The following is a 14,265-nucleotide window of genomic DNA, read 5'->3' on the forward strand; positions in this document are numbered from 1 at the left end:
TGACAAACTAAAAATTAATGAACTATTGAAGTGGGAGCATATCTGAATTTAACTTTTCTTTGGGAAGAGGAAAAAGGCTGAAGGGAAAAAATAGCTAATTCAGCAATACTGTATCCTTCTTTTCAGCCTTACATGGCATCAGTAGGAATCCATTCAGGAGAGAGACAGATCAGGAGAGAAGCCCGAGTGGAAATGAGAACAAGCTGCAAAGGGGCCTGGCATTCCAGTTACTCTAGTGAGCCACCTCCTCTAGGTCTTCAGGACAAGGCTGGCTGCAGAAAGAGCCTCTTGGTCCCAGACAATTCACACCCAGGTTGGTCAGCTCTCTTCACCATGCCTGGCAAGACCTCTGCCAACCTGGACAGACCTGGAATGTGCTGTCTTGAACTGGGTGGGACTTTGCAGCAGAATAAAAGGAAGGTGAGTGAGGTCGTCATCTTCATCATCCTCTCACAGGACCAACTTTTATTTTATTTATTCATTTAAGGACAAATTTTTAAAAGTAAAGTGAATGAAACCATTTGTGATTAAGATACATAGACAGAACTTCAATGTAGAAAAAAAAAAGACCTTGCTGGGAAACAGATGATGAGAAACACTGGAAAACATTTCACAGACGCACAAAAAGCTCACATTGTAAACAGGATTAAGCTGCTCTTGATTTTGCCCGTAACATCAAGGTTTCATTTTGCTCAGCCTGAGATCTCGCTCAATTTCAAACTGCCTGTGATCCACTCGGTCGAGGAAGGCTTTCCGTTCAATGTACCTAGAAGAAGATGAAAACAGTGTTTGTCAGTAGAATCCAGTAGGAGAAACTCCTTCCCTGCATGGTCCCGCGCCCCAGGGATAAACTAAGTTACAGTAAATGGTGCCGAGAGTGACCACCCATGACTCTTCCAGTACAATCCAAACCACTCACATTTGGTCTAAACAAGGATGGTGAAAATAAAAGGAAGGCAACAGCTTATCAAAGGGAAAGTATATCAGAGGCTGGGTGGCAGGAAGATGCTACAATTTTCTAACAGGACTTTAAGGTAAGAAGAAAGAACACAGGTTTACACAAGCATGGGTTCAAGTCCTAGCTCTAGCTCACTTATTAGCTGGGCAAAGGAATGAACATCTTTGAGCCTCACTTTTCTATACAGCAGCATGGTGATGCTGTATTTCTTGGCTTTAGTGGTGTGTTGAATTGGTGGGTAAGAGAAAGCTATGCCTCCTGCGTACATACATCAAAACGTGAAAAGGGGGCATGTGGTAATGAAGGAAAGAAGACAGTAAAAATGACCTCACAGGGCTGCTGTGAAGATGAAGTGAGCTGAGGTTCATAAACTGCACACTTTAGAAGCGATTTAACTGCTCTGAGCTCTTTTCTTCCCCCCTCACCCTTTTCTCCTCTCCGTGGTATCCTCCACCCTGTTTGGGTCTAGGTTGCTTCTGCTAAGATGACAGGAGAACTCTTTCCCTAAATTCCTCTAAGAGAATGAGGTTAAGGCCTCTGTGGCCTGTAGTCCACATACAGGATCCCCTTGAAAGGTGGACACTCTGCTCCCAAATCTGGTTGGGTTCAGCAAACTTTCCCTCTGTCCTCCAGGCAGGATGGAAAAGCAGCAAGGGCTAAAGCACAGGCGTGCTTGCTAGGAGCGAGGCTGGCTGCTTAATGAGACACAGCTGCATCTTAATGCACCTCCTCGCCATTAAGTGTGCTGCGATTTGCCTGGGGGGAGGAGATCTCTGCTGCTAATTAATCTATTGAGAGAGCAAAAATTGCCACCGAAAATGGGAGACATAATTGAATCTCTGCACTAATTTTTCTTTCGTTGCACTGTGGAAAATGTGCATCTGTCATTACAAAGTCATTACATTTATAGTGAGAATGCTATGGGGTTCAGGAACCTGTGTTCCCCTGCTGAGTCCAGGGCCTTGCTTTCCCTCCCAGCGGCATCCTGGGAAGTACCATCCATCATCCTACCTCATTTCCAGCTAGGCCTGACTACCTTGACACTTCTGGAGGGCTGGCCAGAAATGTACAGGCTCTGAGGCCAGAGGGCTGGAGGTCTGAGTCCTGTCATTTGCTGTCTGTGTGACTCTGGGCAAGTCACTTAACCTTACTAGTTCTGTTTCCTAATTTGTAATAATGATAATAAATAATGGCTGGTCGACTCCATTCTGAAGGACTGTTGTGTGGATTAAATAAAATAGTGTCTACATCACACTGGGCACAGAAAAGATGCTCAATAAAATGGCAGGTAATGTTGTCACCATGGTTTTAGGAAGCCAGCTTCCAACAGGCTCCTGAGGATAGTAGATGGCCCAAGTCTGGACTTACGGTTTCAGCAGTGAGGAACCAAAACACCTGGTCTGGCTCAGATACTAAGCTGCTGTGTCAAAACCGTCAATGAGGCCAGAATGGCTGGAAACACAATGACAGGGCCTGCTCTCAGGTTTGATAAAAGCCCCTGGGGTCAGCGTTGTCAGATTCAACAAATAAAAATACAGGCTGCCTGGTTGAATTCGAACTTCAGAGTCCCTGGCAGTCTTTAGATAAAAAGAGAAAAAGGGGAGACAGGTAGGGAAGTGTAGACATCTAACAACAAACTCACTTCCCACCTCCCACTAAGAGACCCGTGATTCTCAAGTGGGGGCTGCTAACCAAAATGGCCTGAGAGGCCATTTTGAGGTTCACTACACTTTGAGGTTCACTACAACTGGTCATTTTTCCACCCCAGCCCCACCAGCCCCAGGGAGGCTCACTACCATGGGGACCAGGATTTTGACAGCACTGAACTTTAACTGTCCCTTGGAAGTGCTAGCAGAAAAAAGAGAGGTGAGCCTCAGCATGAGATCTTGCTGTGCTGTTGTTGGCCCGGGGGTGTAAGAGGAATTTAGGGTATGTTTCAAGAGCCATCTTCCAGTGCTACCTGTCTGGGAGATCAGGTGGAGGAAAGGAGTAAGTATGTGGCTTTAAGCATTTGGGGTCTTTCTTCCTGACTTTATTTTTCTGAGACAGGGTCTTGCTTTGTTGCTCAGGCTGGAGTGCAGTGGTGCGAACACAGTTCACTGCAGCCTTGACCTCTCAGGCTCAAACAATCCTCCTGCTTCGGCCTCTCAGGTAGCTGGGACCACAGGCACATACCACTTGGCTAATTTTAAATCTTTTGTAGAGATAGGGTCTCTCCATGTTGCCCATGCTGGTCTTGAACTCCTGGGCTCAAGCGATCCTCCCACCTTGGCCTCCCAAGTGCTAGATTACAGGTGAGAGCCATTGGGCCCAGCCCTGACTTTCCTGTAAATAACAAGTGACACTTAAATAAGGATGCTAACTGGGTATGAATAAAGGTCCTGCACCTTCCCAGAAGCTGTGTTGGGTCCAGCTAACCTTGAGACTATCAAGAGTGAAGCCCAGGTTGGGTGCTAAACAGGCAGGTGCAGTCGGAGTTCAGGTTTAGGGAGGCCTCAGGCAGCAACGAGGGGCACATGTGCAGGATGCAACTGAATTCTCAAGGGCAACCCAGACAAAGGCCATCAAGGCAGGTCTGGCGACTATTCACAGCTATCTGCAGCTGCTAACAGGATGCCTGTGATGGCCTTGGTTTACTGCCAAGAGCTGACCATGAACAAAACTACTTGATATACTCTCCCACTGCCAAGAGACAGAAAAGGTGCTAAGGATGACAGTAGCTCTGACATTTAGTTTTTGTGTGACTTTGGGCAAGATACTTAAATTTTCTGTGCCTTTTTTTTCCTTCTCTGCAAAACAGGAATAACAATTACAATAACCCTCTGGCAATACAATGAAACTGTGAGAAGTGCTTTGTATACAATAAAACAAAAAAATAGCTATGGAAGTTGTCATGGGCTTGGGGTTCTTGCTTTGCATTTCTTCTTTTTTTTTTTTTTTGGCATTTTTAGTAGAGATGGGGTTTTGCCATGTTGGTCAGGCTGGTCTTGAACTCGTGGCCTCAAGTGATCTGCCTGCCTCAGCCTCCCGAAGTGCTGGGACTACAGGCGTGAGTCATTCTGCCCAGTCTTGCTTCACATTTCTTCTGACTTGACTTTACCTCTACAGACCCTCAAAACCCAGGGCAACTGGAACAGAGACCGAGAGACTAAATGTCCCCAAAAGAGGAGGGGCTCATTAGGAAGGCCACCTCCTCAAAGGTGGCCACTGAGACTCAGGACGTTTTCATGCACTTTAAGTGGGTCGTGGTCCCAGAACAGACCCACCTGAGGACAAGTGCAATGGGAATCATGGCTCTTGCTCTTGATGTGTCCGGGTGCTTTTCTGGCCTGTGAGCAGCCCTTTTGCGGGCCGAGCATGACTCAGCCCAGTCCATAGGGAAGCCCAGTAGTGGGGGGTGCATCATCCCTTTCTGCTCCCATTGCCTTCTGTGGCCCAATTAAGAGGCTCTTCACTTTCTTTAATAAAATATGCTAAGAACCTAAGGGATTTTCTAGTTTTTCCTTTTAGAACCAGGTTAGGCACAACAGGCTCTGACATCTTTTGAATCTTCCAACCCAAATTATTTATCTGCCACCAATTTCCCTGAGATCTAGGCCAATGAAGAGGGAGGGAGAAATGGAAGAGGACAAGAGAAGGGTAGAAAATGCTACTAGTGAACATGTCAGTACAAGGTGAGCATCCCAAATCCAAAAATCTGAAATCTGAATTCCTCCAAAAGCAGAAACCTTTAAAGCACTAACAAGACACAAGTGGAAAATTCCACACCTGACGCCTTTGCTTTCTGATGGTTCAATGTACACAAGCTTTGTTTCAAGCACACAATTATTTAAAATACTGCATAAAATTACCTCCAGGTTTTGTGTATAAAGTACATATAAAACAAATGAATTCTGTGTTTAGACTTGGGTCCCATCCCCAAGATTGCTGATGATGTAAAAGCAAATATTACAAACTTGAAAAAGGTATGAAATCCAAAACACTTCCAGTCCTAAGCATTTCAGATAAGGGATATTCAACCTGTATCTGGGCACCCACGCTGCAGGAGGACAGAGGGCCTCTGAGGGTGGTAAGGTCCAAAAGAGTGCTGATCAGATGTGGTCACCCTGGCTGAAGTCCCTGAGATGCCTCCTGCACCGCTGGTCAGGAAAAGGGAGAGCATAGGGAAGTGGAGAGAAACCTGAGGCAGTCACTAAGGACACACTAAGGCTGCATTTATCATCACGCTGCCCAAAGCCAGCATTCTGTTCCCCAAGTGAGCATTCAAGGCAGCACAGACACAGGACAAAAAGTGGGTAAATGCATTTTCCAATACCACAAAGCAATGGGCTATGGAAGCACTCCGAGGCTAGAATAAGGCTCTGGGAATGATGTACAGAGATATGGACTTTGCTATCCTGAGAAATGCAGTTGAAAGAAGCAGTTTGCCCAATAATACATCTCCCCTCTTCCGGAGGATTTAACTTGCAAACATCTCAAGCGTTAGACTGGAAGGGCGGTGATTCTAATTAAGTTTCTTCTCCACTGCCTTCTTCCCCTATCACCTCCAGGTTGTGCTGGTTCTGAAAGAGTGACTCTGAGGGGTCATGAAAATAGATTTTTTTAGAGAAAGAAAATTATTTTCTCCAGTCCCTCCTTCATGCCTCTCCAACTCACAAAAACACCTGGTCTCCAATGGTAACTTCAATGGATTGGTCAGACAGCAGTGCTGGCATCAGCCAGTATTTCTCTTCTCTGTGCATGGATTCCTCTCCCTAAGTCAGTCGGCCCCTGTCTTAGCACTGCTAGATGCCAAGCTGCTGCTGCTGATCACCACCAAGATGCCTGTGTAATGGGTTACAGGACTGTAGGGCTGACTCTGATCCTGGAATGCTGTACTGGGCCCTGGGAGTCTGGAGCTCAGAGGAAAAGCAGTAGTTCTTTGCCGGACAGATGACTGTCTCCAGTACAGGTACTTCAACCAACTCTTCTGACTGAAATGATGCCTGGATGGAAACATCATTCTGACGTATTATGCTCTTCTTTTCTGGGTGGTTAATTCTAATCCTACTAGACTGCCAAACAAAAGCCATGACTATCTGCTAGCTAGTGGGATGGGTGTTTAGACACTGCCATGGTGCAGCACCTGCTCTGGGCTGGTAACAGAATAGGGAACAAGATGTTGCCCTCAGGGGCTTACCATAGATGAACAAAACATGACAACATGCATCAGACGACAGTAAATGTCACGGAGAAAACCAAACAGGGTAATGTGACTGAGGGTTCCTTGGGTTGCGGGTACTCTAGAATGCCATCCGTGTAGAGCCCTGGATGACAAACCAGAGCCTCCCGGAGGAAGAGCACTACACAGAGACAGTGAGGCTGGCCTGTAGCGAGCTGGGGGAGAAGAGGACAGAGGTAGGCAGGGGACAGCTCGGAGAGGGCCTGGCTAACACTGATTGGAAGGGCTACCAGGGGGCGTCCCGCAGGGAAGAGATGAAAAATGGTATTTTTAAATGACTGCTTCTGCTGCTGGGTGGAGAATGGATGAAAGGGTACAGAGGTAGAAGCAGGAGGAGATGTCTGCGGCCTGTACTGGGGTGGTGGTAGTGGGGCTGCACGAATATAAATGAGCTGAAGTATTCTGTGATGGAACCATCAACTGAAATTGTGGGATGTTGGTGGAAAGACAGGAAATCAAGGATGAAGCCCAAGTTTTTCTTTTTTTCTTTTTGAGACGGAGTTTCGCTCTTGTTGCCCAGGCTGGAGTGCAATGGCATGATCTTGGCTCATTGTCACCTCTGCGTCCTGGGTTCAAGAAATTCTCCAGCCTCAGCCTCCCAAGTAGCTGGGATTACAGGTGCCCACCACCATGCCCGGCTAATTTTTGTATTTCAGTAGAGATGGGGTTTCACCATGTTGGCCAGGATGGTCTTGAACTCCTGACCTCAGGTGATTTGCCTGCCTCGGCCTCCCAAAGTGTTGGGATTACAGGTGTGAGCCACCATGCCCGGCCCCAAGTTTTTTTTTTAACAGTAGGGTAGACAGTGATGTGCCATTTTCTAAGAATTCTGAGGAGTGAGGGTTCTGTTTATGGAGGGAAAGCAAGTATTTGGTTTTGAAAGTTAAGTTTGATGTGTCTTGGACAACCAGAAGGAGATGTCAACTAACAGCTGAAATGTAAGTCTGGACCTTAGTGGAACGGTCAGGGGAGGGGATACTTTTTTTGAGTCTTCAGTTAAGAATGGTAGCTGCAACCTGCAACTTGTGAGCTTTCCTGGGGAGGAAGAGATGGCTGCCCAGGGCCCAGCCCTGGGACTTTCCAAGTTTAAAGGCCCAGGGAAGGAAGAAAAGCCAGCCAGGGAGTCTGGGCGGAGATGCCACCAAGCTCTGCTTCCCACCACTGTGGAAAATATTCCTGAAGAGTTGGCAGGAACACATCAAGAAGAAACTTAAAGGAATAAAGCATCTAGTTTTCCAGTAAGGCCCGAGGTATGGTGGGGTCAGTAATGGCAGGTGGGAGAAAGAAATGTGAGCACAGGACTCATGGAAAAGGGAGAGGACTCCTATAGATAAACATGACCAGCGTTTCCTCTACTTATTTAATTCCCACAATCATCACTAAGTGCTGGGATTGCAGGAGTGAACCACTGCTCCCAGCACTCCTTACTTTTCTAAGACCTCTATTAACTCAAGCAGAGTCAACACTGTCCAACTCAAATAATCAATATTCAGAAAAGCAATAATGTGTAGCACACACTGATAGTTCCTCTGCTGTCTCAGATCACTGTGCAAGAGTGGAGAACAGGACGGAGCTACAAGTTACTAGAGCTGAATCTGAACGGAGAGGTTTGGGGCACATGTCAGAGCTGCCACTCGTGAAGAGACAACACTGCACCTCATCCGGAGCCTTCCCCTGATCACTCTGGCTCCTTCTCCCTGTCCTGTAGCATTCCAGCTTAGACTGACCTAGAAGTCTGCTAGTTAAACAAGCTTATGAAACTGTTTAAAATTTTTTTTTTTTTTTGGGCTGGGCGCAGTGGCTCATGCCTGTAATCCCAGAACTTTGGGAGGCCGAGGCGGGTGGATCATGAGGTCAGGAGTTTGAAACCAGCCTGGTCAACATGGTGAAACCCCATCTCTATCTACTAAAAATACAAAAATTAGCAGGCATGGAGGCGCATGTCTGTAAGCTCAGTTACTTGGGAGGCTGAGGCAGGATAATTGCTTGAACTCGGCAGGCAGAGGTTGCAGTGAGCCAAGATCACGCCATTGCACTCTAGCCTGGGTGACAGGGTGAGACTCCATCTCTAAATAAATAAATAAATTAATTAAAAATGTTAAAAAAAAAAAATACTGGTCAGCTTCCAGGTTCATTTAGATAATCTTGAAGCCTAATTTAGAAATATGATCCCTCCCAAAATAAATCCTTTGCCTATCATTAATAACCTGAATGAGCTAGGTGCAGGGATGTGCCCCTGTAGTCCTAGCTCCATAGGAGGCCGAGGCAGGAGGATCACTTGAGCCCAAAAGTTTGAGACTATCCTGGGCAACATAGTGAGACTCTCTCTCTTAAAAAAAAAACTTGAGGCCAGGCACGGTGGCTCAAGCCTGTAATCCCAGCACTTTGGGAGGCCGAGACGGGCGGATCACGAGGTCAGGAGATCAAGACCATCCTGGCTAACACGGTGAAACCCCGTCTCTACTAAAAAATACAAAAAACTAGCCGGGCGAGGTGGCGGGCGCCTGTAGTCCCAGCTACTCGGGAGGTTGAGGCAGGAGAATGGCGTAAACCCAGGAGGCGGAGCTTGCAGTGAGTTGAGATCCGGCCACTGCACTCCAGCCTGGGCGACAGAGCGAGACTCCGTCTCAAAAAAAAAAAAAAAAAAACCAAAAAAAACTTGAATGATTTGGACTTAATGCGAGCCTTTATGTGACAGGTGTTCCGTAAAGTGCTTTATGCATATTACATATATATAAGCAATACATGTATTATCTCATGAGATCATCACAACCACATACTGAGGATGGTATCATTATCCCAATTTTATTGGTGACGGAGCTGAGCCTCAGAGGTGTCCAGCATGCTGCTGGAGAAGAGCTTACTGGTGAGGGGCAGAGCTGCTGAGCAGCCAGGGCTCTCTGAGTGGGACACTCAACATTTCCTTTCATGGCTAGGGGTGAGTGCCTTCTGAGGTCCCTAAGTACTTATGAACACCATTTCTTTCTTTCTTTCTTTTTTTTTGAGACAGAGTCTTGCTCTGTCACCCAGGCTAGAGTGCAGTGGTTCAATATTGGCTCACTGCAACCTCTGTACCTCCTGGGTTCAAGTGATCCTCCTACCCCAGCCTCCCAAGTAGCTGGGATTACAAGCGTGCACCACTATGCCTGGCTAATTCTTGTATTTTTAGTAGAGATGGGGTTTTGCCATGTTGGCCAAGCTGGTCTCGAACTCCTGACCTCAAGTGATCTGCCTGCCTCAGCCTCCCAAAGTGTCGAGATTACAGGTGTGAACCACCATGCCTGGTCACCATTTCTTTCTTGATGTTTTGTTTAATCACCAGTAAGACAAATATGACAAGGAAAGGACCCTTTTTACAACTGAATACATAGGTTATGAACATCCTCTTTGTATTCCACAGTGAAGAGAAAGAGGTGCAAGTGATGGCCTGTGGTGCTGTCTGAGGGCCTGGCCTATCACACAGGCTATAGCCAAGGGTAAAGCCCTGCCCTGGGCCATGATGACACAGACAAAAAAAAAAATGTCACAATAATGCAACATCTAGGCACTCCACTGGCTCTGTTTTTGAAGGATTTGAACTAGTTTGGCTTCTCAGAAGGACAAATGATTCAGATAAGGCCAAGGCTGCTACCGTGGGCCAGATCCAACCACTAGGCAACTTATAGTTCACTGGAGCTGTAATTCAGCAAATTCAGCTTGGCAGACGTGACTGGCCCTGAGAGTACGCCTCACATGCCCCACCTTCCCTCCACCCGCAGTGGCCTTCCCAGTGACGGGCCCTGCCCCACACTGGAACAGAGCCTTACTGACAAACCAAAGTGCTCACATTTTTAGTTCCATCATGAAAAGCTCCTGCTTGCTTACAGTGGACAGTCTGTCTCCTGATTTCAGGGTTCTGAGGATTTTCCAAGGCATATAACCTACTCCTTCTTACCCCTCTTTCCCTCGATTATGGATAGCCAGTTCTTCACCAATCCCCTCTTCCTCCTTGAAGCTCTCCCAGTCCAGTTTGGACTTCTCAAGGGTGCTCATTTTCTGTTTCTTGGCACCAATTTTCCCCAAAAGGTTGCTCATGCCACTTGATCTTTTTAACCTAAGGAAAGAAAATATGAAAGAGGTAGCAGGTAAAAACTCTGATCTCCAGATTAACAGTTTTTCTGCTGCACATGGGAATCCCCTAGATTGGAGCCATTTATCTTAGTGGAAGTCATGTTCATATTTGGGGCATTTCCTTCCTGGTGTGGAGAGCACTGTAAGTAAACTGGAATTCTAATGTGCTTTTCCTGCTTAACACCACTGTCTGCTCTCCTGAGCTGCGAACAGGAAATCCTGCCTCCTTCAGACCTCTGTGGGCTCTGTGTGGCAGGTCTCTGCTTGCAAGGAGGGGAGGAGCAGCACTTCGGGCAGGGCTTTGGAGTCACATGCCAAGGTCCAACTTCCAGCTTAACTGTGTGACTCTAGGCTAGTTATTTACTGCATGTTCCTTGGTTTCCTAATCTACAAAGCGAATGCTTACTCACAGGCTGTGGTGTATCTTACATGTAAAGGGCTAAAATTGCACTTGGCACAGCATCAAGGTGTAATAAGCATGAGCCACTCTGAGTCACTGTCATCGTTTAAGCTTAAAGCCCCAGGGGGTTCTTTTAACAGAAAGAGAACCAGTTCCCAACACTGATGAGTGAAAAGTCACAGTACTGTAAAAGGGTTCTAAAATCAGTTTCCTTTAAACTCCTGTGAATTGGGCCCTGGTTTTTCCCAGGAGTTAGAAAACATTCCTCACTCTGAAAGCTCACATGCAGAATGTACAGCCTGTGCTCCACTTGCTGGTGATGCTATCATGGACAGTGGGAGAAACCCCAGATGCCCAAATTCAAGTCTTGGCAAGTCAAATATTTCCAGTCATTGTTAAACATATGAGATAATGTAAGAAAAGCAAAATGCAGTTAAGATGGTATGAGGGAAGGTTTGGTCTCTTTATGAAATGAAACGAAATCATCTACCAGCATGTAGGAACTTGGAAGTTATTTTCTGCCTCATGGGGATATGCAAGAAAGTTAAACATTTAAAAACTATGAACTAATGTCAAATGGTCTGCTGATAATAATACCTTTACTTGTCTAGAATGTTTGTTCTCCAAGTGCTTTTGTAGCCATGATCTCATCTAACTCTTACTAAGGCTTGTGACACAGGACCCAGTCTCAGAGTTGGAAGGGATCACCTTTGAAATAATCTAGTATCACCCTAACCCATTCCGAAACCCCACGTCTCTGCCGCACAGCACGGTGAACGACCACTCACCCCCTGTGCCTAGGGTGAGCCAAGAGGTCAACGTCCACACTGAACAACAGACTGCTGGGACTGAACAATGACCCTCAGCATTCTCATTCTATTAACTTTAGTAGAGAGGATGTCAGCTTCCCTGTTTGGGTCACACCCCAGTACATGCTGAGCTTAAGATCAACTCAGAATAGGCTGGGCAAGCTTCATTATCTTCGTATTAAGTTGGACAAATAAACAAAGTTCAGAGAGGTTAAATGAAAAAACACGGGTCAAAGCAATAGACAACACAGATCCGGGACAAAGCAAGACCTCTCCTGACTCTCAGTCTGCACTGCACTATCTCACCTCCAGATGAGAAGTGACTGGAGAGATTTTCTCTTTAGTTACTTTACTTCCCAGTTTGCTTAAGAGAACTCCAACAGCTCTTCATGAACTTTCAATTCATATCTTCTAAGCACTGTTTTCTAGACAACTCTTTTTTTTTTTTTTTTTTTTTTTGAGACGGAGTCTCGCTGTGTCGCCCAGGCTGGAGTGCAGTGGTGCGATCTCGGCTCACTGCAAGCTCCGCCTCCCGGGTTCCCGCCATTCTCCCACCTCAGCCTCCCAGTAGCTGGGACTACAGGTGCCCGCCACCGCGCCCGGCTAGTTTTTTGTATTTTTAGTAGAGATGGGGTTTCACCGTGTTAGCCAGGAGGGTCTCGATCTCCTGACCTCGTGATCCGCCCGCCTCGGCCTCCCAAAGTGCTGGGATTACAGGCTTGAGCCACCGCGCCCGGCCGACAACTCAACTCTTACAACGTCATGTGCGCGTGCACGCGCACACACACACACACTCTTTCTCTTTCACCATTTTACCAGGAATGGACCATGAGTGGGGATATGGAAACTTACTGTGTCTCAAATCTTTTTCCTTCTCATCTTCCTTACTGCTACTGCCCGACTTCTCATTCTTATATCACCTGGATAACTAAACAGCCTCTTTACTGGTCTCCCTAACCTGTTTTTCCCCATCCTCACTCAATGGTTCTATCCTGATATCTACTGACATGCTGTAATTAGACTGAATATTCCAAAACACAAAGCTTATCATGTCTTTCTGCTTAAATGTCTCTTCACTGACTCCTTTTTATTTTTATTTTTTGAGATGCAGTTTCTCTTGTTGCCCAGGCTGGAACGCAGTGGCATGATCTCGGCTCACTGCAACCTCCACCTCCCGGGTTTAAGCCATTCTCCTGCCTCAGCCTCCCAAGTAGCTGGGATTACAGGTGCCCTCCACCACGCCTGGCTAATTTTTTGTATTTTTAATAGACAGGGTTTCGCCATGTTGGGCAGGCTAGTCTCAAACTCCTGACCTCGGGTGATCTGCCCACCTTGGCCTCCCAAAGTGCTGGGATTACAGGTGTGAGCCACTGAGGCCAGGCCCATTGACCCTTTTTTAAAATATAATAATTAAAATAAATTTTTATGTATTTACTCTTTTAGAGACAGGTTCTCACTCTGTTACCCAGGCTGGAGTACAGCAGTGAAATCACAGCTCACTACAGCCTCAACCTTCCTGGGTCAAGTGATCCTCCCACCTCAGCCTCCTGAGTTGCTGAGACTACTGGTGTGTGACACCACGTTCAACTAATTTTTTTATGTTTTTTTTTTTTTTTTTTTTGAGACGGAGTCTCGCTCTGTCGCCCGGGCTGGAGTGCAGTGGCCGGATCTCAGCTCACTGCAAGCTCCGCCTCCCGGGTTCACGCCATTCTCCTGCCTCAGCCTCCCGAGTAGCTGGGACTACAGGCGCCCGCCACCTCACCCGGCTAGTTTTTTTTTTTTTTGTATTTTTTAGTAGAGACGGGGTTTCACCATGTCAGCCAGGATGGTCTCGATCTTCTGACCTCGTGATCCGCCCGTCTCGGCCTCCCAAAGTGCTGGGATTACAGGCTTGAGCCACCGCGCCCGGCCTAATTTTTTTATGTTTTGTAGAGATAGGGTCTTGCTATGTTGCCCAAGGCTGGTCTCAAACTCTTGGACTCAAGCAATCCTCCTGCCTTGGTCTCCCGAAATACTGGGATTATAGGCATGAGCCACCATATCAAGCCTTATCTCAGCTTTAAAACCACTTCCCCCAGGAAGCCTTCCCTAATCTCTGGGTTAGGTGCCCCTGTTGGTATTTCTATCATACCAGTTCTTTTCATATGGGAACACTGATTTTTCTTTAGATGCTTGTGAACTCCTATTTCGGCTGCAGCTGTACTAGATGGTTCTGGGCAAGTGCAGGTTCATTCACTATTGACAACACCCCACCAAAAGCATATGCCTGAAGACTTTCCATTTCTGGCTGCAGGATCTCCTCTGAGCCTGCCTGCATGTCACAAGTACTGCCTGGACAGGTGGTGGAGCTCAAGCCATTGGGGCTAGCCTGAAGGAACACAAAAACTGGTGGTTAAATGGCCAGCCTCCTACCCCTCACAAGGGAGTTGCAGGAGGTGCCCTGAATGCTTCTCAGAAATTCTGGTGCCATCAAGTCCTTGTGGCCTTGGAATTGTACTCTTATATTAACTTTTCCTTCTTCTTTGTGTCATTCTTTCCACCACTCACACCTGCTTCCTGGGATCGTTTCCCAAATAAACTCTCTGCACTCAAAATCCTTGTCTTACATTCTGCTTTGAGGGGAATCTAACTAAGGCTTTTAGGAGAAAAATTATTTTCCTCGTGTAGTCTTATCTTTCTGTGGCTATTTAAGTTCCTGTGTCTCCAAACCTCTCTACCCATTGACAGAGTTCTGTGAAAAATGAGCACTCAATAAAGTCAACCATGT

The 14,265-nt window shown here is 46.7% G+C and overlaps 1 protein-coding gene across 2 annotated transcripts in view; it reads right to left on the reverse strand.

Annotated features, from left to right (window-relative positions):
- Nucleotides 1–433: 433 nt before the first annotated feature.
- Nucleotides 434–14,265, reverse strand: part of CFDP1 (craniofacial development protein 1) — a 156,875-nt gene continuing 143,043 nt past the window's right edge. Inside the window, exons 6-7 of one of the 2 annotated variants that reach the window (XM_033219038.1) lie at nucleotides 10,114–10,272; nucleotides 434–766 (exon numbers count right to left, since the gene is read on the reverse strand). In XM_033219038.1, coding sequence (XP_033074929.1) covers nucleotides 676–766; nucleotides 10,114–10,272 — 250 coding nt within the window. In that variant the 3' untranslated portion in view covers nucleotides 434–675. The remainder of the gene's footprint in view (nucleotides 767–10,113; nucleotides 10,273–14,265) is intronic. The other variant, XM_033219040.1, reaches the window with a different exon arrangement.

Source organism: Trachypithecus francoisi, unplaced genomic scaffold, assembly GCF_009764315.1.
Source record: "Trachypithecus francoisi isolate TF-2019V2 unplaced genomic scaffold, Tfra_2.0 Lachesis_group10, whole genome shotgun sequence".
Classification (NCBI taxonomy): Eukaryota; Metazoa; Chordata; class Mammalia; order Primates; family Cercopithecidae; genus Trachypithecus; species Trachypithecus francoisi.